Raw genomic sequence first — 23,358 nt, 5'->3', positions numbered from 1 at the left:
GGACGGAGGAGCCTGGTGGGCTGCAGTCCATGGGGTTGTGAAGAGTTGGACACGACTGAGCGATTTCACTTTCACTTTTCACTTTCATGCACTGGAGAAGGAAATGGCAACCCACACCAGGGTTCTTGTCTGGAGAATCCCAGGGATGGGGGAGCCTGGTGGGCTGCCGTCAATGGGGTCGCACAGAGTTGGACGTGACTGAAGCAACTTAGCAGCAGTAGCAGTAGCAGCATACTTCAATTAAAAAAGAATTTTTAAAAAATAAAATGAGAAAAAGAATGTTGGAGATCAGAGTACTACCCCCTCATACAGTAATTCTGAGTATGTGCTTATCTGTAAGACAACCTAAGGGAAAAACAGGTTTGGAATGTGGATTTTTCTCTTTTAAGACATTCTCACATCTGGTCTGGAGTCCTGAAAAGAGTTTCTGACGTCTCTAGTCCTGGTTTGGCACCTATGACGCATATGACCTTAGGCATGTTCCTTAAGCCTCTGGGCACCTCAATTTTCTCATCTATAAAACGGGGCTTCTGATCTTGCCTGACCTGTCTTACAGGTCGGTGTGACATGCGGTTTAGATGAGGCACCGCGTATGAAAGTGTTTTGGAAATCCAAAGCAACCGCATACCTGCAGAGCTCCCTCACTACAGCTCCGGTCCACTGCTCAGACCGCAGAGGCATGAGGGACACCAGGACCTTCATTCAAAAGTGGGTCTTGGGACCTCCCTGGTGGCCCAGTGGCTAAGATGCTGTGCTCCCAGTGCAGGGGGCCTGGGTTCTCTCCCTGGTCCAGGAACTAGATCCCATATGCTACAATTAAAATATCCCTTGAGCAGCCAAATAAATAAATAATAATGATAAAAAACTTTAAGTGAGTCTTATATAGGACTTCCCTGGTGGTCCAGTGGCTAACAGTCCACCCTCCCAGTGCAGGGAGCCTGAGTTTAGTCCTTGGGCAGGGAACTAGATCCCACTTGCTGCAACTAAAGATCCTACATGCTGCAACTAAGACCCAGCCAAATAAATAAATATATTTTTTTAAGTGAGTTTTACAGAGCGGGTATCTAGAGAGAGTCCCTGAGCACCAGGGACTGTTCTAGAGCTGGGGAGGCAGCAAAAAGAAATAAAGACAAGGCCCTTCCCTCTTGGACTTTATATTCCAGCGGAGTGGCAGACAACTGAAAGGGAGACAAATTAAAAACAAGGACAGAAGAGCCTGGCAGGCTACAGTCCATGGGGTCGCAAAGAAGTCAGGCACGACTGAGCGGCCAACACACACACACACACACACACACACACAGCTTCAGAGAGAGGTGAGTGCTTCGAGTGAATGAAACAGGGTGAGGTTGTTAGGGAGGGATGAGACAGGGGCTAGGTTAGAGGGTGACCAAAGAGGGCTTCCCTGAGGAGGTGACACCTGAGAACTAGGATCCAAGTGACAAGGACAGCCCCGAGAAGACCCAGAGCACGAAGTGTCCCAGCGCAAAGGGACAGCCAGCGCAAAAGCCCCGAAGCAGGAAGAGACTCCTGTTCACAGAACCTGGAGAAGCTGATGGCTTGGAGCTGCAGTGGGATAGGGCGGCGGTGGGGGGGCCCACAAGCCAGGGCTTGCAGCGTGTTTTCTGGAGAGGGGAATGACACAGGATCTCCTTTTGTGTTGTACTAAGATCAGCCTCCAAAGGGTTGGAAGTTCTGTCTCTCACAGGCCATGTTGGGGGCCCCAAGAAATGTTTAGGGCCTTCAAGGGCTTTATCCAGGAACCACCCCAACCTCCTGAACAGTCCATGGGGTCCCTAGTTCCTACTAGGGAAACTGAGAGGTAGAGAGAAAGTCACTTGCCTAGGGGGACCCACAATTTCCTTCCCAGGCTGGCATTCAACCCCAGATCTCAGATCCTGCCCCCCAGGCCCAGCCTCTCTCCGCCCCACGGGGCCACCCCATAGATGGAGGATGGTAAGGGAGCCGGAAGATGGGCCCAGTGCCCCAAACCTTCCTGCTTCAGCCAGTGAGATCCCTGGGCTGGGCTCCAGAAAGGAAGGGCCTTGTCCAGCTGGGCCCTGTCCTGCATCACCCGGCCCAGCCCTCAGCCTTCAGCTGGCAGGGATGAGGGGGCGAGGTAGGGCGGTCAGCTCCAGGAGCTGGGCCAGCCGAGAGCAACCTGATCGAGCAGGAAACAGGCCTGCCGCCAGACAAAGCATCACCCGGCACCTGGAGCCTTTGTTTCCTGGCTGCCCGTTGCAAACTTTCCCAGGCACCTGCAGCCGGGCCTCAGGAGCACCTGGGCCAGGAAGGGCCTCCCACGGGATCTGGTTTTTCTGAAAAAGGGAGTGGCCTGACTTGTGACCCAGAGGGAGGTCTTGTGACATAATAATAACAACAATAACAATAGGTCCTCTACGTGTAAGAGGCAATTCATCAAACCCTCCCAACAAACCCAGGAGGTCTCTACTAATTATTCACGTACTACAGATTACGAAATGGAAGCACACGGAGATAAAGTGACCTGCGCCAGGTCACACAGTATAAGGAAGAGAAAACAATATGGGCTTTTGAATCAATGAATTCCAGCCCTACCTGTGCCTGTGCAAGGCATTTAAAATTTTCCAAGCTTGTCATCTTGTTCTGGTCTCAGAGGACTGCGGTGTAGATTAAATGATATGAGATATACAAGGCCTCTGGCACATGGCTCCCCATCCAGACAGGTTTTGCTCCCCACCTCCTAGAGCTCTGTGATCATGTTACCATCACTGGGCCTCAGTTTCCTCTTCAAAAAAAATAGGTACAATAACATTACCCAATAGGGCTATTGAAAGCCTCATGCTCTTCTGATAGGAGTGCCTCATCTTTTGAAAGGATGCGACAGAGGATGAGATGGCTGGATGGCATCACCAACTCAAAGGACATGAGTTTGGGAGATGGTGAAGGGCAGGAAAGCCTGGCATGCTGCAGTTCGTGGGGGTGGCAAAGAGTCGCGCACTAAGCAACTGAACAATATGTTTTCAAAAGGCCCCATTCCTGGGACCGTCCTAGCAAGACTCCATTTTACAAAATTGCCATCTCTGCTTTCTACCAAAACAAAGAAACACAAATAGAAAAACCAATCTTAGAGCCATTCTCCTTTTTGAGACAAAAAGCCAATATTATTCACACTGCTCGGCTTGGAAGATTTTCTCAGCAGGAAAACCAGAAGTGACAGCTCAAGGCATAACACGGGTTCCAGGATTCTCTCCAGCTTCACACTCCGAGACCGACGACCCACCCACAGCAGCCGTGACAGGACAGACAGCTCGTGCAAAGCGCAGGGGGGATCCACCGGGGATTTCAGCCCAAAGCAAAACAAGACACTAAACTCCTTTACCTGTAAATGAGCCAATACTGATCAAGCTTTTGTTATCAGCAAAGGCACTATGTGGACATATGTTTCCCCAGTATCAAGGAATATACTGATACATGAGAACACAGTACCACCGCTGTTGTGGATACTCATCAGGGCGGTGGCCTCAGCTCTTCCCAAAGGCCACGTCTGTTTTTCTCAATCAACTTTTGGGGGATCAACTGCCCTTTTTCTAGTCCAACTCAGCCAATCATGTAAGGGCTGCCAATCAACCCACATCACCACCCCTGGTTACACTGACTGGTCCAAGAGAAAGGTAGAGAATAAAAAAAAAAAAAAAGTCTAGCAGAGTTTTTACCAGAATTTCAAAATTGGAGCTGGAGAGGAAAATCCTATTCTTCTTGGATTTGGTGAGCTTGAAAGATGTAAGTTCGGACCACTGAGCCATCTTCTGGATGGAGAAAGTCTGTTTGCAAAAGCAAGGGATGAAGATACCAAAGAGAAAAGCCCTCATGAACAGCAGGGTATCCTGATACAGCCCCAGATTGCTGTTGTCCCCTAAGAAAGTGAAAGTGGAAGTCACTCAGTCATGTCTGACTCTTTATGACCCCTTGGACTATACAGTCCATGGAGTTCTCCAGGCCAGAATACTGGAGTGGGGTAGCCTTTCCCTTCTTGAGAGGATCTTCTCGACCCAGGAATCAAACCAGGGTCTCCTGCACTGCAGGCAGATTCTTTACCAACTGAGCTCTCAGGGAAACCAGGTCATCTCGTAAGGTAGGCTCAACCCTTCCTGCCCATCTCCTAGTATGTGTTTAAATGAGCCAATAAATTCTTTCCCATCCCTTGCTAGTTAAAGAGACCTTCCTAACCCAGCCACAAAGCACTGGGTGTAATAAACACAGCAGTTGAGTAGGAGAGATGTCACAGGCAGGACCTGATGACTTGCCAAGTGAAAGTTTTAGGCAATCTGGACTGTGAAATCTGAGACAGACAAGATCACCTGATTCATTAAAATCAACAAACACGTACTGAGCCCCTCCTTACACCAGGGATGGTATTAGGCATTCAGGATGTAACGGCGAGTGGGACAAACCAGGTGCTTTTCCTCCCTCTGGAGTAATCAGAAGGGACTTCCTGGAGCTGCTGAGGTTTGAGGAAGTCTTCAAGAGATGGTGAAACCTGGTCAGACTGAGGGCGATAGAGAAAAGTGTGAATAAAAATATGGAATATGGAGACATAGGACTTGCCTGGTGGTCCAGTGGCTAAAACTCTGAGCTCCCAATGCAGGGGGCCCAGCTTCAACCCTTCGTCAGGGAGCTAGATCCCCATGCCATAACTAAAAGATCCCGCGTGATGCAACAAAGACTTGGTGCCACCAAATAAGTATTTTTTTAAAAGAATGAAAAAAAAAAAAAAGATATTGTGGCACAACATACGTGTCCGTGAGGGCCCACAGTCTTGTATTTCCATGGTGCCTGGCTATAGGTCACACTCAGTACAGGTTGATGGCCTGGTATGAGTAAGTGAATGAATACGTGAATGGAGCAAAGTGCAAGTCATTTGGAGGAAGACCAGCTATTCAGCTTGACTGCAGAAGAGCTACTTTTAGAGAAGGTAATGCCAGACCATAGAGGACCTCAATGAAAACCGTGGTCTCTGCCTGGACCACAGCACACAAGCCCAGTTCCGTCTGGGCTGGGCAGGGCTGGCAGGGCAGCACAGTGGATCCCACAGGCCCCTTGGGGCCCCCATCGCTGTTGTGGTTGCCACACCCACACGCTCTCAGCGTCACCAGCCAGGCTCTGCCCAACACTCTAACCAGCACCCCAGCCACCCAAGGTCATGCCCCAGACACCACCGCCCTCCTGGCTCCTGGGCGAAGCTGCCAACACAGCACTCCTGCCACAGTCTGTAATTTGAACAGGACCTCCTCCCAGCCCGACCGCTCCTGGCCTTCTGCACCCGAGACGTACCCACTGTGGGAGCTGCCCAGAGAGGAGTGGTCTGTTGTCCATCAAACCCCTGCACCTGGGCTGCCTGCAGGAGAGGACTGAAGTCCCCGCTAGTCTGAGCCTGGGCACCATGGGGGCATCAGAGGCCTCTACTTAGCCCAGAACTAGGGAGACTGCGCCGCCTTGTGGCCAGGAGCCACCCAGCACCTTGGTCTTCCCAGTTCAGTTCAGTTCAGTTGCCCAGTTGTGTTCGACTCTTTGCAACCCCATGGACTGCAGCACGCCAGGCCTCCCTGTCCATCACCATCTCCCGGGGCTTACTCAAACTCATGTCCATCGAGTCGGTGATGCCATCCAACCATCTCATCCTCTGTCGTCCCCTTCTCTTCTTGCCTTCAATCTTTTCCAGCATCAGGGGCTTTTCCAATGAGTCGGTTCTCCGCATCAGGTGGCCAAAATACTGGAGTTTCAGCTTCATCATCAGTCCTTCCAATGAATATTCAGGACTGATTTCCTTTAGGATGGACTGGTTTGATCTCCTTGCCGTCCAAGAGACTATCAAGAGTCTTCTCCAAACCCACAGTTCAAAAGCATCAATTCTTCAGCACTCAGCTTTCTTTATAGTCCAACTCTCACATCCATACATGACTACTGGAAAAACCATAGCTTTGACTAGATGGACCTTTGTTGGCAAACTGATGTCTCTGCTTTTTAATATGCAGGTTTCTTCTAGGTTTCTTCCAAGGAGCAAGCATCTTTTAATTTCATGGCTGCAGTCACCATCTGCAGTGATTTTGGATCTCAAGAAAATAGTCTGTCACTGTTTCCATTGTCTCTCCATCTATTTGCCATGAAGTGATGGGACCGGATGCCATGATCTTAGTTTTCTGAATGTTGAGTTTTAAGTCAGCTTTTTCACTCTCCCCTTTCACTTTCATCAAGAGCCTCTTTAGTTTCTCTTCGTTTTCTGCCATAAGGGTGGTGTTATCTGCATATCTGAAGTTTTGATATTTCTCCCAGCAATCTTGATTCTAGCTTGTGCTTCATCCAGCCTGACATTTCACATGATGTACTCTGCATATAAGTTAAATAAGCAAAGTGACAATATGTAGCCTTGAGGTATTCCTTTCCCAACTTGGAACCAGTCTGTTTTTCCATGTACAGTTCTAACTGTTGCTTCTTGACCTGCATACAGATTTCTCAGGAGGTGGGTCAGGTGGTCTGGTATTCCTGTCTCTTGAAGAATTTTTCAGTTTGTTGTGATCCACACAGTCATGTCTTCCCAGACTATGAAAATTTGCACCGTTAATTTGGGGGGGGGTGTGTGTATGTGTGTGTGAGCCCAGTTGTGACCAACTTTTGCGACCCCATGGACTGTAGCCCGCCAGGTTTCTCTGTTTATAGAATTTTCCAGGCAAGGATACTGCAGTACGCTGCCATTTCCTTCTCCAGGAATCTTCCCAACCCAGGGATCAAACTCATGTCTCTTAAGTGGTCCTAACTAGCAGATGGGCTCTTTACCACTAGTGCCACCTGGGAACTTTTATTTTTACTTTTTGGCCCAGTCACATGGCATTCAGAGCTTCCCTGCCCAGGGATCAAACCCACATCCCCTGCATTGGAAGCTCAGAGTTCTAACCGCTAGACCACCAGGGAAGTCCAGGGAAGTTTTTAAAAAGGAAATAACAATTTTGAAAAGCTGAGAACACAAATCACTTAAGTGGGTATCTCAAGGAAACTTGTGGTAAAGACTTTGGGGAAAAAAATAAAGCAGACTCTTGGAAAAAACTATTTTAGAATTTCCAATGCCAAAGTAAATTTTTCTGACTGTAATTTCTTTTACATTTATCTGCTAAGGCAGGAAGATGTGATGTCTGAAAATTGTTGTTTTAGGTGCTTTCCAGTTCTATGCAGTCTTCTCATGTTCCGTGTTCTTATGGAACATGCCTCCCACTTCTGTGATTCTTAACAGCCCTGTCAGGCCAGATGGATAGTAAAGAGCTCCTCTTCCCCACATTCCTCAGCTTTGAAAACTCAGTTTTTCACCTACATAGTGTTTGTTTGCAACGGGGGCAAACCTCTGAGCATCTTTACAAGCATTTTTGTCTATGATACGTAATACCCTGTATAGATGCTCATTGTTATTGCTGGTAGTGTTTGTGGGGGAGGAGAATGGCGATTAAAAAACAAAACAAAACTAGGAGACAGATCCTGATCTCAGGGGCCTGTCTACCTTAGGCACAACACACACACACGACACAACTTGCAAACAGTCAGAAATTAACAGCAGGGTATCAACTAAACATAGGAGTGCTGAGAGCAGTCATCAGAGTGAGTGGAAGGCTGAAGGCAGGGCACTTGCTGGAGATATAGTGTGAGGGGAGTCTGGAAGAATGCCAGGCCCGCAGACTGAGGCTGTCTGGGCTTGGATAGATGTTAAGGAGGCCAACATGGACTTTCGTAGTGGTTCAGTGGTTAAGAATCTGCCCACCAACACAGTGGACATGGGTTTAATCACTGGTTGGGGGACTAAGATCCAACCTGTTACAGGACAACTAAGCCTGTGTGCCCCAACTACTGATCCAGGGCCCGGCAGCAGCAACTACTGAAACCTGTGTGCCCTAGAGCCTGTGATCTGAAACAAGAGAAGCCACCGCAGAGAGAAATCTATGCACTGCAACTGGGGAGTGGCCCTCACTCCCTACAACTAGAGAAAAGCCCTTGCAGCAACAAAGACCCAGCACAGCAAACAAAAAAATAAAAAGAAGACAGTCAGATGAACCAAATAGCTGAAGACATCAGGCCAAGAAAGCCCTAGTGGTCTAGTGGTAGGAGAGACTCCATGCTCCCAATGTAGGGGGCCTGGGCTCGATCCCTACTCAAGGAACTAGATCCATGCATGCAACAACTGAGAGCTGGCCAGCTGCAGCTAAAAGGCCCTGCGGCCACAACCAAAACAGCACAGCTAAGTAAGTAAGTGAACAATATTAAGGAAGCCCGAGGCAGTCATCCTACCATCCCAAGTTCCAACTTTGTAGGACCATCTCTACATTTGGATTCCACCAGGCTTCTTAACCACTCAGGAGGCAGCCTCTGCTCACGACCAGAAGGATTGTCTATTACCCTAGGCAGTTGCCCACCCACTGCTTTTGAAACAGCTCCGAGTTCATTCTCTGGGCGAGATTTTGCTGTCAGCGATGATCTCAGCATTTGGACCTATACCTGTCTGGATCTGGCTAGTCCCTGGATGACCCAGTGAGATTCTGTGATCTGGCTTCTGGACAGACCCAACTTTGCTCCTGGCCTCAGGGTGGGGGGCAGGGCATGATTCGGGATATTTTTGGCTCTTGGTAACAGACACCCTACTCGAGCCGGTTGAATCAGTGAGGACGGTTATTGTGTCACTTAATAGGAAGTCCCACAGGAGGGTGGTCTCCAGGTAAGCTGATACAGCCTCTCAGTGAGGACGGAAAGACCAAATTCATGCGCCTCTTTGTTTACTCCTTCCCTGACATTGGAGTTTGTGCCATTCTGACCTTCATGCATGGAAACACCTGCTTGCTCACAGCCTTACCAACAGAATGTATTGTCAAACATTTGGAATTCTGCCAATCTGATAGGGGAAGAGTGGTGTAACAGTGTCATTTTAATTTTAAGTGCTCTTACGATGAGCGAATTGAGCTTTTTTTCATATACTTAAGGGCTACCTGTTTTTCCTTTTCTGTGACCTTTGTCTACACTCCCTTGCTCATTTTCCATTCAGGTTGTTGACCTTGGATGGAGATTTTTTTCCATCTCTCTGCTCTGGCTTTTTCAGGGCTTGCTTCCTGCTCAGGGTGGAACCAAGAGGGCAGCAGCAGCTTCCCGACCTTGAAATGTTGGGAAGTGTCACTTTCTGTTTGTACCTAACCCAGTTCTATTTCCCAACCCCCGTCTCCCTTTTCTGTTTCTTCTTTGTTTTCTTTTTTGTTGTTGTTTTTTGTTTTTGCGGCTGCACCAAGCGATTTGCAGGATCTTAGTTCCCTGACCAGGGCTGGAAACAGGGTCCTCTGCCGTGGAAGCTCCGAGTCCTAACCGCTGGACTGCCAGGGAAGTCCCATCCTGTTTTTCCTTTGGATAAGAAGAGACTGACTTGCCTACTTTGCTTTGCAGTGAGGCGTGGCCATGAGACACAGTCCTGCCCAATGAGATGAAGGTGGGAACATGTGAGGGACTTTTGGGGAAAGATGTGGTTAGAAAAAGCACAGGTGTCGGGCTTCCCTGCTGGTCCAGTGCTTATGAATCGCCTGCCAATGCAGGCGGACATGGGTTTGAAGACCCCGCATGCCATGGAGGAGCTAAGCCCATGAGCTACAACTACAGAGCCCACGCTCTAGAGCCCTCAAGCCAAAACTACTGAAGCCGGTGTGCCTAGAGCCTGTGCTCCACAACAAGAGAAGCCCCTGCAGTGAGAAGCCTGTTCTCTGCCAGCTAGAGAGTAGCCAGAGAAAGCAACGAAGACCCAGCACAGCCAAAAATAAGCTAAAAAAACACAGGTGTCATGGGCATAGCCCCTTTCTTCCTGTTTTAATACGGACAGAATGGCTGGAGTGGCAGCCTTCTTGACACCATAAACAAAGACAAAGACAGTCACAGGAATGTTGATCCTTGTATTACTAGAACCACCAAACCAATGCCAGGAACCACCTACCTCCAGACTTTGTATATGGCTCACTGAGTATCTTCACTCCTAAACTATATTTGTTGGCGCGTAGGTGGAAGGAGGTATGTTCTGTTACCTGCTGATGAAAACATCTCTAACCAGTGCATTGTGGCTTTCTCTTAGCAGAAAAATCTTCCCAGAAGTTCACCCTTCCTCATTCCCTGGACTTTTCCTCAGGATATTGGTCACACTGGTCCCGAACCAACCAACTCAAGGGGCATAGGATTTCCCTTAGGCTGATGGGGTCACTCATCACTCCTGGGCTGGGGGCAACATTCCCTGAGGCATAGGGACGCAGGGAAGAGAGGTGAAAACCAGAGGCGAGAGGCTTGCGGCATTTTCAGAAACCAAGGGGGTGAGAAATGGCTGCTCGGTAGCCAGGCACGGGGTCTCCTGCAGTGAGCGAGACAGTGGCCTCAGCTCGGGACTGTGCCTGGGGGAGCGACCTGTGTGTCGCCTCCGTGGACCCGCTGCCCTGTCATCCTGCTCTAGGGCACCGCTGGGCTCCACCTGTGAGCAGAGGTTTGCAACCTGTCCCACCTGTCCGGCAATCAGGTCTTGTAAACCAAGAATGCACAGTTACATGAGCTACATACACTTCTCTCAGTGAGGTCAAAGAAATAGTTGTATTCCTTTAAGACAAAAACTTTCCTTGATAAATGAATAGATTATATTAGTTTATAAAGTCCGTGAGGACAGGGGTGTATCTTTCTTGTTTTCTGCTATACCTCTAATCCCCAGCAATTGGTTACAATTGTTGAACAGAACAGAGCTTTTGGACATAGTTTTTTTAGGGGGTGGGGGTTGCCATGCGGCATACGGGATCTTAGTTCCCTAACCAGGGATCGAGCCTGTGCCCCTTGCATTGGGAGTTTGAGTCTTATTTTTAAAATGTTTGTATTTATTTATTTGGCTGCACCAGGTCTTTGCTGCGGCACGAGCAATCTTAGCCGTGCGTTGTGAGAAAGTTTCCTGACCAGGGATTGAACCTGGATCTCCTGCATGGGCAGTACAGAGTCTTAGGCCAGTCTTAGACCACCAGGGAAGTCGCCAACATAGACATTGACATCAATCAACCCACTAATTTGGGGGCTCTGATAATTCAGTCTGCTACCATCTGACTGAATGATACTGGTATCTGCTCTGTACTTCAGCCTCTCCACCACCAGACAACAATAAGAAGTCTGTTTGGAGACCTACTAAATCCAGGATATCTGCTTTTAGCATTTCAAGCCAAGGGTGCTATGGAGCTGGGGATGATGAACACATTCTGGCTCCCAGGAATCATCGTTTCCTTTTCCGGGCCTTCCCAAATCACCCCTTTATACCTGTTCAGCCCTCTGGCTCAATGTTTGAAGTCCCCATTTTCTTTCCTTTTAAAATCAAGAATGGCCTTTCCACTCTCTCCAGCCCTCCAGCTCATTTTCTGTTGAAACATTTCCAAGACCACAGGCACTGACTCAGCGTCCCATTTCTCAGTGGGAGGGATATAATCAGTCCAGGCCAAAGGACCTTGGGGGCTTCCCTGGTAGCTCAGCTGGTAAAGAATCTGCCTGCAACGCAGGAGACCCCAGTTCGATTCCTCGGCCGAATCCCAAGATGCCTGGCGGGCTACAGTCTGCTGCTGCTGCTGCTGCTAAGTTGCTTCAGTCATGTCCGACTCTGTGCGACCCCATGGATGGCAGCCCACCAGGTTTCCCCGTCCCTGGGATTCTCCAGGCAAGAACACTGGAGTGGGTTGCCATTTCCTTCTCCAATGCTACATTCTATGGGGTCGCAAATAGTTGGACACGACTGAGCAACTAAGCACAGCTCGCAGCACAACAGACCTTGTTTCAAGGAGCTAGAGGTTCATTTACAAACTCTCCAACCCACCTTGGGGATAGCTAAGAGCTAGTTCCTCCCTGAGTTGCTCGCACACTTCTCCAGGTCTGAAAGGCAAAGGTCCCATTGCTGACAGGTTCTGACCTTCCAAGACTCCGCTCCCAGCATCAAACGCAGGTCTGCTCTTCCTTTCATCTCTTTGCTCTAAACAAAAGCTCCTTTTCATTGTCCTCCCTGGATTCCACTCCCAGCATCTAGTGTAGGCCTGCTCTTCCTTTCATCTCTTTGTTCTAAACAAAAGCTCCTTTTCATTGTCCTCTCTGGCAATGTTCTATTACATTTGTTTATTTCCTCCATTATAAAAAATAATATAAGCTCAGGGACCAGTGGTTAAGACTCCAGTGGTCCAGTGGTTAAGACCATGCTGTGCTTCCAGTACAGAGGGCAAGGGTTTGATCCCTGGTCAGGGTACTAAGATCCCACATGCTGCACAGCATGGCCCAGAAAAATAAATTAATTAATTAATGAAAAGGTAACTTAAAAAAAAAAAAAGGTAATATAAGCATATAAGCTCATTTAAGAAAATGTAGGAAATCTAGCTGGGCTTCCCTAATAGCTTAGTTGGTAAAGAATCTGCTTGCAATGCAGGAGACCCCAGTTCGATTCCTGGGTCAGGAAGATTCCCTGAAGAAGGGATAGGCTACCCACTGCAGTATTCTTGGGCTTTCCTTGTGGCTCAGCTGGTAAAGAATCCACCTGCAATGCAGGAGACCTGGGTTTGATCCCTGGGCTGGGAAGATCCCCTGGAGAAGAGAAAGGCTACCCACTCCAGTATCCTGGCCTGGAGAATTCCATGGACTGTAGAGTCCATGGAGTCGCAAGAGACTTTCACTTTCAGAAAATCCAGCTAAGTAGGAAGATGTAAGGAAAACATACTTCCCCTTTTACCTAAAGTCAAGCACAGTCAGTGACAAGCTGTTGAGGCAAGGAATATTGTCGTGGTCTGGGCGCGGGTTGGAAAAGAATTTCCAGACGTGAGACAGAATGAGAGGGAGATGTTGTTAGAACACTGGACCAGTTCAAGGGATAACTGATATTGAACAGCGGTCCTTAGTCCACTTTTATAATCAGGGTACAAGGAGTGGGATGGGGTCTTGCAGGTCATTTGCTGATTGGATGAGGGATGTATACTGGGTGGGGGAAGAGTAAGGCAAATACCTTCTCCCTATAGGGTAAGAGGGGAGACAGGTTATATTGCTCAGGAGGACCCGAAATCTGTTAATAGTTACAATGTGGGGGACGGAAGGACGATAAGGGTTGGTTTTTCTGTTCCTGCATTCTAAGACCCTCCTTGGTTTTATCTGCTCTTTAGTCCTTGGGTTACCACAAATATGGCTTTATTTGGAAAGCCCACAGATGGAGAAGATGGCAGACTAAAGTCTCAAAATAACCATCTAGTTGAGGTCTGGATGCCAGATTCTTTTATAGAACCAGAGAAAGAAAAGATGAGGAACTAAAATCAAAAGGCAGAATAAAGATGGAGAGGCAATGAGGAAGTAAATAAAAAGGGCTATCAGTCTTGCAAAACATCTCCAAGAATGGCCAGCTTTGGGGACGGGTGTGTTAATCTCTTCTTTCATGCAGCCAGTCACAGGTGGGCAGGGTCAGATTGAGAAACCTACATGCAGGTCTGGAAGCAAGTTAGAACTGAATGTGGAACAACAGACTGGTTCCAAATAGGAAAAGGAGTACGTCAAGGCTGTATATTGTCACCCTGCTTATTTAACTTCTATGCAGAGTACATCATGAGAAACGCTGGGCTGGAGGAAGCACAAGCTGGAATCAAGATTGCCAGGAGAAATATCAATAACCTCAGATATGCAGAGGACACCACCCTTATGGCAGAAAGTGAAGAGGAACTAAAAAGCTTCTTGATGAAAGTGAAAGAGGAGACTGAAAAAGTTGGCTTAAAACTCAACATTCAGAAAACTAAGATCATGGCATCTGGTCCCATTGCTTCATGGAAAATAGATGGGAAAACAGTGGAAACAGTGTCAGACTTTATTTTTTTAGGCTCCAAAATCACTGCAGATGGTGATTGCAGCCATGAAATTAAAAAACGCTTACTCCTTGGAAGGCAAGTTATGACCAACCTAGATAGCATATTCAAAAGCAGAGACATTACTTTGCCAACAAAGGTCTGTCTAGTCAAGGCTATGGTTTTTCCAGTGGTCATGTATGGATGTGAGAGTTGGACTGTGAAGAAAGCTGAGCACCGAAGAATTGATGCTTTTGAACTGTGGTGTTGGAGAAGACTCTTTCGAGTCCATTGGACTGCAAGGAGATCCAACCAGTCCATCCTGAGGGAGACCAGTCCTGGATGTTCATTGGAAGGACTGATGCTGAGGCTGAAACTCCAGTACTTTGGCCACCTCATGCGAAGAGTTGACTCATTGTAAAAGACTCTGATGCTGGGAGGGATTGGGGGCAGGAGGAGAAGGGGACGACAGAGGATGAGATGGCTGGATGGTATCACTGACTCGATGCACATGAGTTTGGGTGAACTCTGGGAGTTGGTGATGCACAGGGAGGCCTGGCGTGCTGCGATTCATGGGATTGCAAAGAGTTGGACACGACTGAGAGATTGAACTGACTGACTGAGCTCAACAAAGTCACTTTTAGTCCAACAGTCAGGCTGAGGGGCTGGGTTTTCTGAGGCAGGCCATTATGTATGATGATAATAACAACAGCCGCGAAAAGCAAGTCAAAGAAACAGTTCCAACATGAAGTCAGAATTAGTTTTTCTCTGTATTGGGAGCACAGAGTCTTAGCCATGGTAAAATAGGAGGGAAGGGGGACAGGAGGCAGAATTTTCGAAAGAATGACATAGCCCAAGGACACAACATAGACCGATTGGAATCAAATGGGTCCAAGATGGCAGACAAGTCAACTTTGACTAGACCCTGATCCTCAATCAGCAAGCTAAATGACACACTCAGAGGTGCCATGATGGTTCCAAAGTTGACTATCAAAGACCAAAAAGCAGACAGTAGTCCAACCCCTGGAAATCCCCTCCCTTTCCCCAAAATAGTTGGAATAATCCTCCCACTCATTAGCCTATGAAATTATCCAGCCCATAAAAGCTAAGCACAACCCCTTTCGAGGCCACTGTATTCACCCTCTGCGATGGCCCATGCTCTGTGGAGTGTGTTTCTCTCTGAATAAATTCACTTGTTACCTATCACTTTGTCTCTCACTGAATTCTTTCTGCTATGAGACATCAAGAACCTGAGCCTGGCCTTTCTCACTCCCTGGCCGTCTTGGTGGCTGCTCTTGGTTGGAGGCATCCTGCACCTAAGGCAGGGAGATGGTGGCCACCGAGAAGATGAAAAAGTCACTGGAGTCAATCAACTCTAGGCTCCAACTGGTTATGAAAAGTGGAAAGTACGTGCTGGGGTACAAGCAGACTCTGAAAAGGATCAGAAAAAGCAAAGTGGAACCGGTTATCCTCACCAAAACCTGCTCAGCCTTGAGGAAATCTGAAATAGAATATTATGCCATGTTGGCCAAAACTGGTGTCCATCTCTACCATGGCAATAATATTGAATTGGGCACAGATGTGAAAAGTACTACAGAGGTATGCACACTGGCTATGATTGATCCAGATGATTCTGATATCATTAGAAGCATGCCAGAACAGACTGGTGAAAAGTGACTCATGTACTATTTTTCTTTAATAAAACTGGCAAGAAAGAGCTTGTTAAAAAAAAAAAAAAAAAAAAGAACCTGAGCCTGTAACCAGGTCTGTGATCTCAGTTTGAAGACTGTGGGTTTTGGCTCAGTTCAAGTTCCAATCTGGGTTTTGGCTGGGTTTGAGTCCCGGCACATGGGTTCAAGTCTCAATCTAAGGTGAACAGCTTCAGTTGGACCACCAGAGAAGTCCCTTACAGAGATTCTTACCTTAGTTTCTTCACCTCTGGAAATTTTCTAAGGTGAACATATGTTGCTTTTGCAATCACAGAAATGTAACATTTGTTACAGGCTGAGCCATGCCCCTCAAATTCATATGCTGAGGTGCTAACCCCCAGTACCTCAGTATGTGGCTGGATTTGGAGAAAGGGCCTTTAAGTAGGTATTTAAGTGAAAAAGGAGGTCTTTAGGGTGGGCCCGACTCTGATATGGACCCTACTCCACACTTCCCAGGTGGCACTAGTGGTAAAGAACCTGCCTGCCGATGCAGGAGACATAGGAGACATGGTTTGACCACTGGGTAGGGAAGATGCCCTGGAGGAGGGCATGGCAACCCACTCCAGTGTTCTTGCCAGGAGAATCCCATGGACAGAGGAGTCTGGGGGCTACAGCCTATGGGGTTGCAAAGAGTCACACAGGACTGAAGCGACTTAGCAGGCATGCAGCAATACTCCAATGTGGCCACTGTCCTTCTAAGAAGAGGGGATTAGGACACAGATACTCATAGAAGGAGGCCCAGGGAGAAGATGTTGTTGTTCAATCATTCAGTCGTGTCCAACTCTTTGTCACCCCATGGACTGCAGCATGCCAGGCTTCCCTGTCCTTCACCAACTCCCAGAGCTTGTTCAAACTCATGTCCATTGAGTTGGTGATACCATACAACCATTTCATCCTCTGTCGTCCCCTTCTCCGCCTGCCTTCAATATTTCCCAGCATCAGGGTCTTTTCCAGTGAGTCAGTTCTTCGCATCAGGTGGCCAATGTATTGGAGCTTCAGCTTTAGCATCAGTCCTTTCAATGAACATTCAGGACTGATTTTCTTTAGGATTGACTGGTTGGATCTCCTTGTAGTCCAAAGGACTCTGAAGAGTCTTCTCCAACATCACAGTTTGAAACCATCAATTCTTCGGCACTCAGCCTTCTTTATGGTCCAACTCACATCTATACATGACTCCTGGAAAATGCCACTTTGAGTATAATGACCTTTGTTGGCAAAATAATGTCTCTGCTTTTTAATATGCTGTTTAGGTTTCTTATGGCTGCAATCACTCTCCACAGTGATTCTGAAGCCCGAGAAAATAAAGTCAATCATTGTTTCCCCATCTGTTTTCCAGGAAGTGATGGGATTGAATATCATGATCTTTGTTTTTTTGAATGTTGAGTTTTAAGACAGCTTTTTCACTCTCCACTTTCACTTTCATCAAGAGGCTCTTTAGTTTCTCTTCACTTTCTGCCATATGAATGGTGTCATCTGCATATCTTAGGTTATTGATATTTCTCCCAGCAATCTTGATTCCAGCTTGTGCTTCATCCAACCTGGCATTTCACATGATGTACTCTGTAAGTTAAATAAGCAGGGTGACAATATACAGCCTTGACATACTCCTTTCCCAGTTTTGAACCAGTCCGTTGTTCCATGTCCGGTTCTAACTGTTGTTTCTTGACCTGCATACAGGTTCCTCAGGAGGCAGGTAAGGTGGTCTGGTATTCCCATCTCTTGAAGAATTTTCCACAGTTTGTTGTGATCCACAGAGTCAAAGGCTTTAGAGTAGTCAATGAAGCAGAAGTAGATGTTTTTCTGGAGTTCTCTTGCTTTTTCTAATATCCAACAGATGTTGGCAATTTGATCTCTTGTTCCTATACTGTTTCTAAATCCAGCTTGAACATCTGAAAGTTCTTGGTTCATGTACTGTTGAAGCCTAGCATGGAGGATTTTGAGCATGACCTTGCTAGCATATGAAATGAGTACAATTGTGAGGTAGTTTAAACATTCTTTGGCATTGCCCTTCTTTGGGATTGGAATGAAAAGTGACCTTTTCCAGTCCTGTGGCCACTGCTGAGTTTTCCAAATTTGCTAGCATGTGTGAAAGTGCAGCACTTTCACAGCGTCATCTTTTAGGATTTGAAATAGCTCAACTGGAATTCCATCACCACCACTGGCTTTGTTCATAGTGATGCTTCCTAAGGCCCCCTTGACTTCGCACTCCAGGATGTCTGGCTCTAGGTGAGCGATCACACCATCGTGGTTACCTGGGTCATTAAGATTTTTTTGTATAGTCCTGTGTATTCTTGCCACCTCTTCTTAATATCTTCTGCTTCTGTTAGGTCCATACCGTTTCTGTCCTTTATTGTGCCCATGTTTGCATGAAATGTTCCCTTGGTATTCTTGGTATCTTGAAGAGATCTCTAATCTTTCCCATTCTATTGTTTTCTTCTATTTCTTTGCATTGTTCACAAGGAAGGCTTTCTTATCTCTGCTTGCTATTCTTTGGAACTCTGCATTCAGATGGGTATACCTTTCCGTTACTCCTTTGCCTTTTGCTTCTTTTCTTTTCTCAGCTATTTGTAAGGCCTCCTTAGTCAACCATCTTACCTTTTGCATTTCTTTTTCTTGGGGATGATTTTGATCACTGCTTCCTGTACAATGTTACAAACCTCTGTCCAGAGTTCTTCAGGCACTCTGTCTATCAGATCTAATGCCTTGAATCTATTTGTCACTTTCACTGTATATGCATAAGGGATTTGATTTCGGTCATACCTGAATAGCCTAGTAGTTTTCCCTACTTTATTCAATTTAAGTCTGAATTTTGTAATAAGGAGTTCATAACCTAAGCCATAGTCAGCTCCCAGTCTTCCTTCTGATGACTGTACAGAACTTCTCTGTCTTCAGCTGCAAAGAATATAATCAATCTGATTTCAGTGTTGTAGCCACGCGTTCCAGGAAACAAACTCACTCAGAAGGACAATGCAGATAGTGGAGTGCAATTTATTACACCTGCGGGCCCAAGGCAGAGTCTCCTCTTAGCCAAGGACCCTGACCAGTTTTTGTGAAAAACCTTATAAACCTCAAGTGTACTTACTCAAACCCACCTCCCCAAATTCCTTGAAACTAGTCTGGACAAGGTAAAAGAGGGGTACGATCAAATTTAACCCATGATTCATGTGTCACAAGACTAGATAAACAGTGGATATTTATCAATAGGCCTGTGGTCATATCCCAATAAACATAATGGAATTTACCACTTTGTTCTGTTACAGAGAGATTAGCATATTATTTTAGGCAACGGAGAGTCCAAGTACAAGTCCTGAGGCTCTTTTATCAGGGGGTCTGGTTTTCCATGGGTATACCATTTCTATAGACACTGGGCACCAAGTTCAGAGTCCATTGGGAGGGTGACCATGCGTGTAGCCTAATGTTCACAGCCTGGCCTAAGATGGAGTCCAGCTCTGTCTGTTTCCTCCTTCATTCCCCACTCTTGATGCTCTTAACTTATATTATGAGCATCATTCATAGGAATATATTGAATACATTGTAAAATTCAGGGTCCACAAAGCAGAACTATCAAGGCAACTACAACAATGGTAAGTATAGTTTTCCACCAGTCGCCCTTCACCCAAGATAGGACCGAAGTCCAGAAAGGAATGTTTTCATTTGACATTGCTTTTACCTGGTTTTTCATGTCATCTAAAGCAGTTGATACATTGCCAGATAAGTCAGGAATGCATACACAACATTCAACCTCAATTATAGCACAGGTCCCACCAATCGCCCTTCACCCAAGATAGGACCGAAGTCCAGAAAGGAATGTTTTCATTTGACATTGCTTTTACCTGGTTTTTCATGTCATCTAAAGCAGTTGATACATTGCCAGATAAGTCAGGAATGCATATACAACATTCAACCTTAATTACAGCACAGGTCCCTCCTTGAGCAGCTGTATGTCCAAAACCATTCTATTTTGAATTACCACTTTTCTCATTTGGATTTCCTCTTCATTTAAGGCTAGGATAGCTTTTGTTCTATCTAGGAGGGCCTGTTTTGTGAAATTAGTCAAGGCCTCTACTTTAATCATAATATCTGTTGTCCCTATAGAGGGCATGAATAAAGCAGCAATATACTCATACCATTGAAACACAGATCTTGTCCACCTAGCATGTAAATAAGGTAGATTTACCTGGGCTTGTTGTAGGTTAGGCTTTTGTTACACTGGCATTTATATCAAATGTAACCCCATGACCCGAGTCTATTGACTGTAGGTCTGGCTTACACCCAGAGACCAGGGAGAGATTATGATTGTGTCCCAGAAAAAGCAGAATGCTTTAAAATTTCCTTGGCAGAGTGGTGCACCCACCAGGGAACTCCATCCATCACAGACAGAGGCATAGCCCCACATACCCAACAGTTGGAGGTATTGTGGAAGTCCACGTAGGAATGAGCACGTTGATGAGACCAAGCAGCAGGAGTTGATTATGTGGCTTCATCCTCAAGGGGCTCGTCCAGGATCTTCTTTTCTTTCTTCTTAAGGATGATCTTGTTCTATCAACGGTCAGCGGGGTCCGTCTGTGCAGTCCACTCAGCGTTTTCTGGGTCTGCGTGGTATGTTCTCTTCACCCTCATATGATGGCTCCAAGGGGCAATACCTGCAACTTAAATGCAGTAGGGGTAGTTAGAGTAACAGTATAGGCCCTCCCACCGAGGGGCTAGTGAATCATGTTTCCAATCTTTGACCCATACTTGGTCACCAGGCGTAAACCCATGAATCTGTTCCCCAAGGGGAATCAGCACCCTTTCTTGTACAAACTTAGTTACCCGATTTATTACCTTACCCAGTTCCATCTGCTGAGAAATCCTATTCCCACTTACCTGAGGCAAATTTGTTGATACCTGTTTTATTATGGGAGGGGGCCTCCCATACACAATTTCGTATGGAGAATAGTCTTGGGACTGTGGGGTCATCCTGAGTCTGAGCAGAGCCGTCGGAAGCAAGTCCACCCAGGAGCAGTCAGTCTCTGTGATCCACTTGGAGAGTCTCTTTAAGTGTCCGGTTGGTTCATTCCACCATCCCAGAACTCTGGGCCTGTATGCAGTGTGCAGTTCCCATTTGATGTTTAAAGTTTTGTTTACTTGTTGTACTAAATCAGCTACAAAAGTCGGGCCATTGTCTGATCCGATGCTGGTAGGAAATCCAAGTCTGGGAACTATTTCCCTAAGCAGGCACGGGGCTACTTCTGATGCTCTTTCAGTCCAGGTAGGAAAAGCTTCAACCCACCCCGTGAACGTACAGACCATGACCAGCGGGTAACAGTAGTGTCGGTGAGGTTTCATTTCAGTGAAGTCCACTCCCAGGTGTTCAAAGGGCAGCGTGCCTTTCAGCTGAATAGCTGGAGGTTTTTGTCTGTGCCGAGAGGCAGCATTAACCTGTGGGCAGGCAGCATGGCCTAGGTGGGTCGCTTTGGTGTGTTTGGCTTACCAGAGTGTGTACCAGCTCCTCCGGTACCAATAATTTGCCACTTGGCGATTCCCACCATCCCTTTTCAGTCTTGATGGCCCCTTCCTCTTTGGCTAACCTGACAGCCGTTGTTCTTGTTTTATCAGGCTAGTGCCATCAGTATACAGGACCCAACTAGGGTCTGGAACCTTGTGCCCTTCTTTAAAACAAACCCCAGATACCTTACCTCCTCCTTGCAGATCTGTGCCTTCTTCTTCGACACCTGGTAACCTGCTTCCATCAGCAGCTGGAGCAGTGCTTTTGTCCCTTCCCAACATTCTTCCTTGGTTTCAGCAGCCAGCAGCAGGTCACCCATGTATTGTAGGAGGCAACATCCATACTCTTTCGGATGGAATGAGTCCAGGTCAGAAGCCAAGGCTTCCCCAAAGATGGTTGGGGAATTTTTAAACACTTGTGGAGGAGTCCAGATGAGCTGTTGCTTGGTGCCCCCAAGTGGATCTTCCCATTCAAAGGCAAAGATGGGCTGTGACGCTGGGACAAGGTGTACGCAGAAGAAGGCATCCTTGAGATCTAGGCGAGTATAAACTTTAGTCCTCGGCTGGACGAGGCTAACTAAGGTATGGGGTTTGGAACTGTGGGGTGTAAAGTCACAGTAGCCTGGTTGACTAGCCTGAGATCTTGCACAGGCCTATAGTCCCGTTCTTCTTCGTTTTTGACCGGCAGGATCGGCGTATTCCAAGCTGACTGCACTCTACTAGAATGCCCGCTTGTTTTAATCTATTGATGTGGGGCAGTATGCCGGCCCAGACCTCTATCGGTAGCGGTACTGGCGCTTTCTAACCGTGATGGTGCCTGGTTTGAGTTCTATTATCACTGGGGCTTGATGTTTAGCTAGCCTGGGGGAAGGCAGGGTTGTCTTCCACCCAGACCTCAGGGAATAATTGAGTTAGCTCTCTCTCATGCTCTTCCGGCCCACCCGGTTCCTCCTTCGGAGGCTCATGCAACCTGCACTCATCTTGGGGTGGTATTGAGAGAGACAGCAAATAAGTCATAGTGTCCGTCCGGAAGGTGGGCCTCTCCTCAGGGGAGAAAGTCACTTGTGCTCCTAGTTTGGAGAGCAAGTCTCTTCCCAACAGGGGTACTGGGCACTCAAGAATGTAGAGGAATTCATGAATCACTTGGTGCCCCCCATCTGACATTTTCTGGGCTGGCAAAACGATTTAATCATCTCTTCTCCCGATTCCCCAGTTACAGCGGTAGTCTTTTTGGATAATGGTGCCACAGGTTTTGTTGCTACTGACAGTTTTGTTCCCGTATCCACCATGAAGTCAATGTTTTGGTCCCCCAGTTTTAAGGTTACCATGGGCCCTCGGGGACCTGATATCTCTGAGCCCCGGCAGCCCTATTTAATTTCCAAGTCAGCAAGCCCCACAACTGCGGGAGCTTCTTCTTCCTTCCTTTCCTTAGGGCATTTATTCTTCCAGTTGCCAAAACCTTGGCACCGGGCACACTGGTTTGGCTGTAACGGGGTCCGGGGCCTCGGTTGGGACGGGTTGAAGGACTGTCCTGTCTCTGGGGCAGAGGAGGTTTTCTGGAAGGCCCAAGATAGACTTTCCCAGAGCAGCAGCTAGCATTGCAAATCTCTTGTCTGTTCTCTTTCAGTCCCTCCGGCTCTCTGGCAGAGCGCTGCTGCTGCTGCTAAGTCACTTCAGTCGTGTCCAACTCTGTGTGACTCTATAGACGGCAGCCCACCAGTCTCTGCTTAATTTCAACGTCTCCCTCCCCTTCCTGTCAGTGCTCACCGGGACAGACGAGTATAGCTTGGGCGGTTGGGCTGGAGCCGAATCCTGGAAGTGTTGGCCAGAGGCTTCTGCCACTGGGATTGGAGCCTGCGGAGGTGGCGGCTCTATGACCTCTGGGAGAGCTGGCAGAGGAGCTGCGGCTGCTGCAGGAACTTCACCTGGCCCTGGATCAGGCATTAAGGTGGCCTCCGGTCCTGGTGGGGCACTGGGCCGGTGGGCGCATCGTCATCCAGTATGGGGGAGGGGTGGGTCATCCTCGTCCAAATCCTGCCAGATCCCAGAGGGAGAAGGGGGATCGGCGTGTCTTCACCTGCTGGTCAGCAAGGCTGAACCAGAGCACCACGTGGTCCAAGACTGTTTCTCATTTAAAGTCCATTCTGCCTTGGTGGGCTTGATCAGGTGCGGATGAAAACACAGATGGGTTAAATATCCCACGTCCCAGGCCGTCTCCGGAAAGCCAATTCATACTCACTTATGTATCTCCCTCCTTCTAGCCCGACAATTCCGAGGAGTCAAGAATTTCACAGCAGACGGGACACCTC

At 47.5% G+C, this 23,358-nt stretch overlaps 2 protein-coding genes across 2 annotated transcripts in view; one reads left to right on the top strand and one right to left on the bottom strand.

The window, feature by feature from the left end:
- Positions 1-23,358, bottom strand: part of SEMA4B (semaphorin 4B) — a 98,400-nt gene that overhangs the window by 61,658 nt on the left and 13,384 nt on the right. The window contains exon 3 of the mRNA XM_024982321.2: positions 1-23,358. This exon is cut by the window's left edge and continues 17,532 nt beyond it. The gene's annotated coding sequence lies outside the window, so the exon portion shown is untranslated.
- LOC107131598 (large ribosomal subunit protein eL30-like) lies at positions 15,183-15,530 on the top strand. The gene has a single exon (XM_059879280.1). It carries the CDS (start codon positions 15,183-15,185, stop codon positions 15,528-15,530), a length of 348 nt encoding a protein of 115 aa, XP_059735263.1.

This window comes from Bos taurus, chromosome 21 (assembly GCF_002263795.3).
Source record: "Bos taurus isolate L1 Dominette 01449 registration number 42190680 breed Hereford chromosome 21, ARS-UCD2.0, whole genome shotgun sequence".
In the NCBI taxonomy this organism is placed as follows: domain Eukaryota; kingdom Metazoa; phylum Chordata; class Mammalia; order Artiodactyla; family Bovidae; genus Bos; species Bos taurus.
The sequence above is the reverse complement of the archived record's forward strand: the minus strand, read 5'-3'. Positions and strand labels throughout refer to the sequence as shown.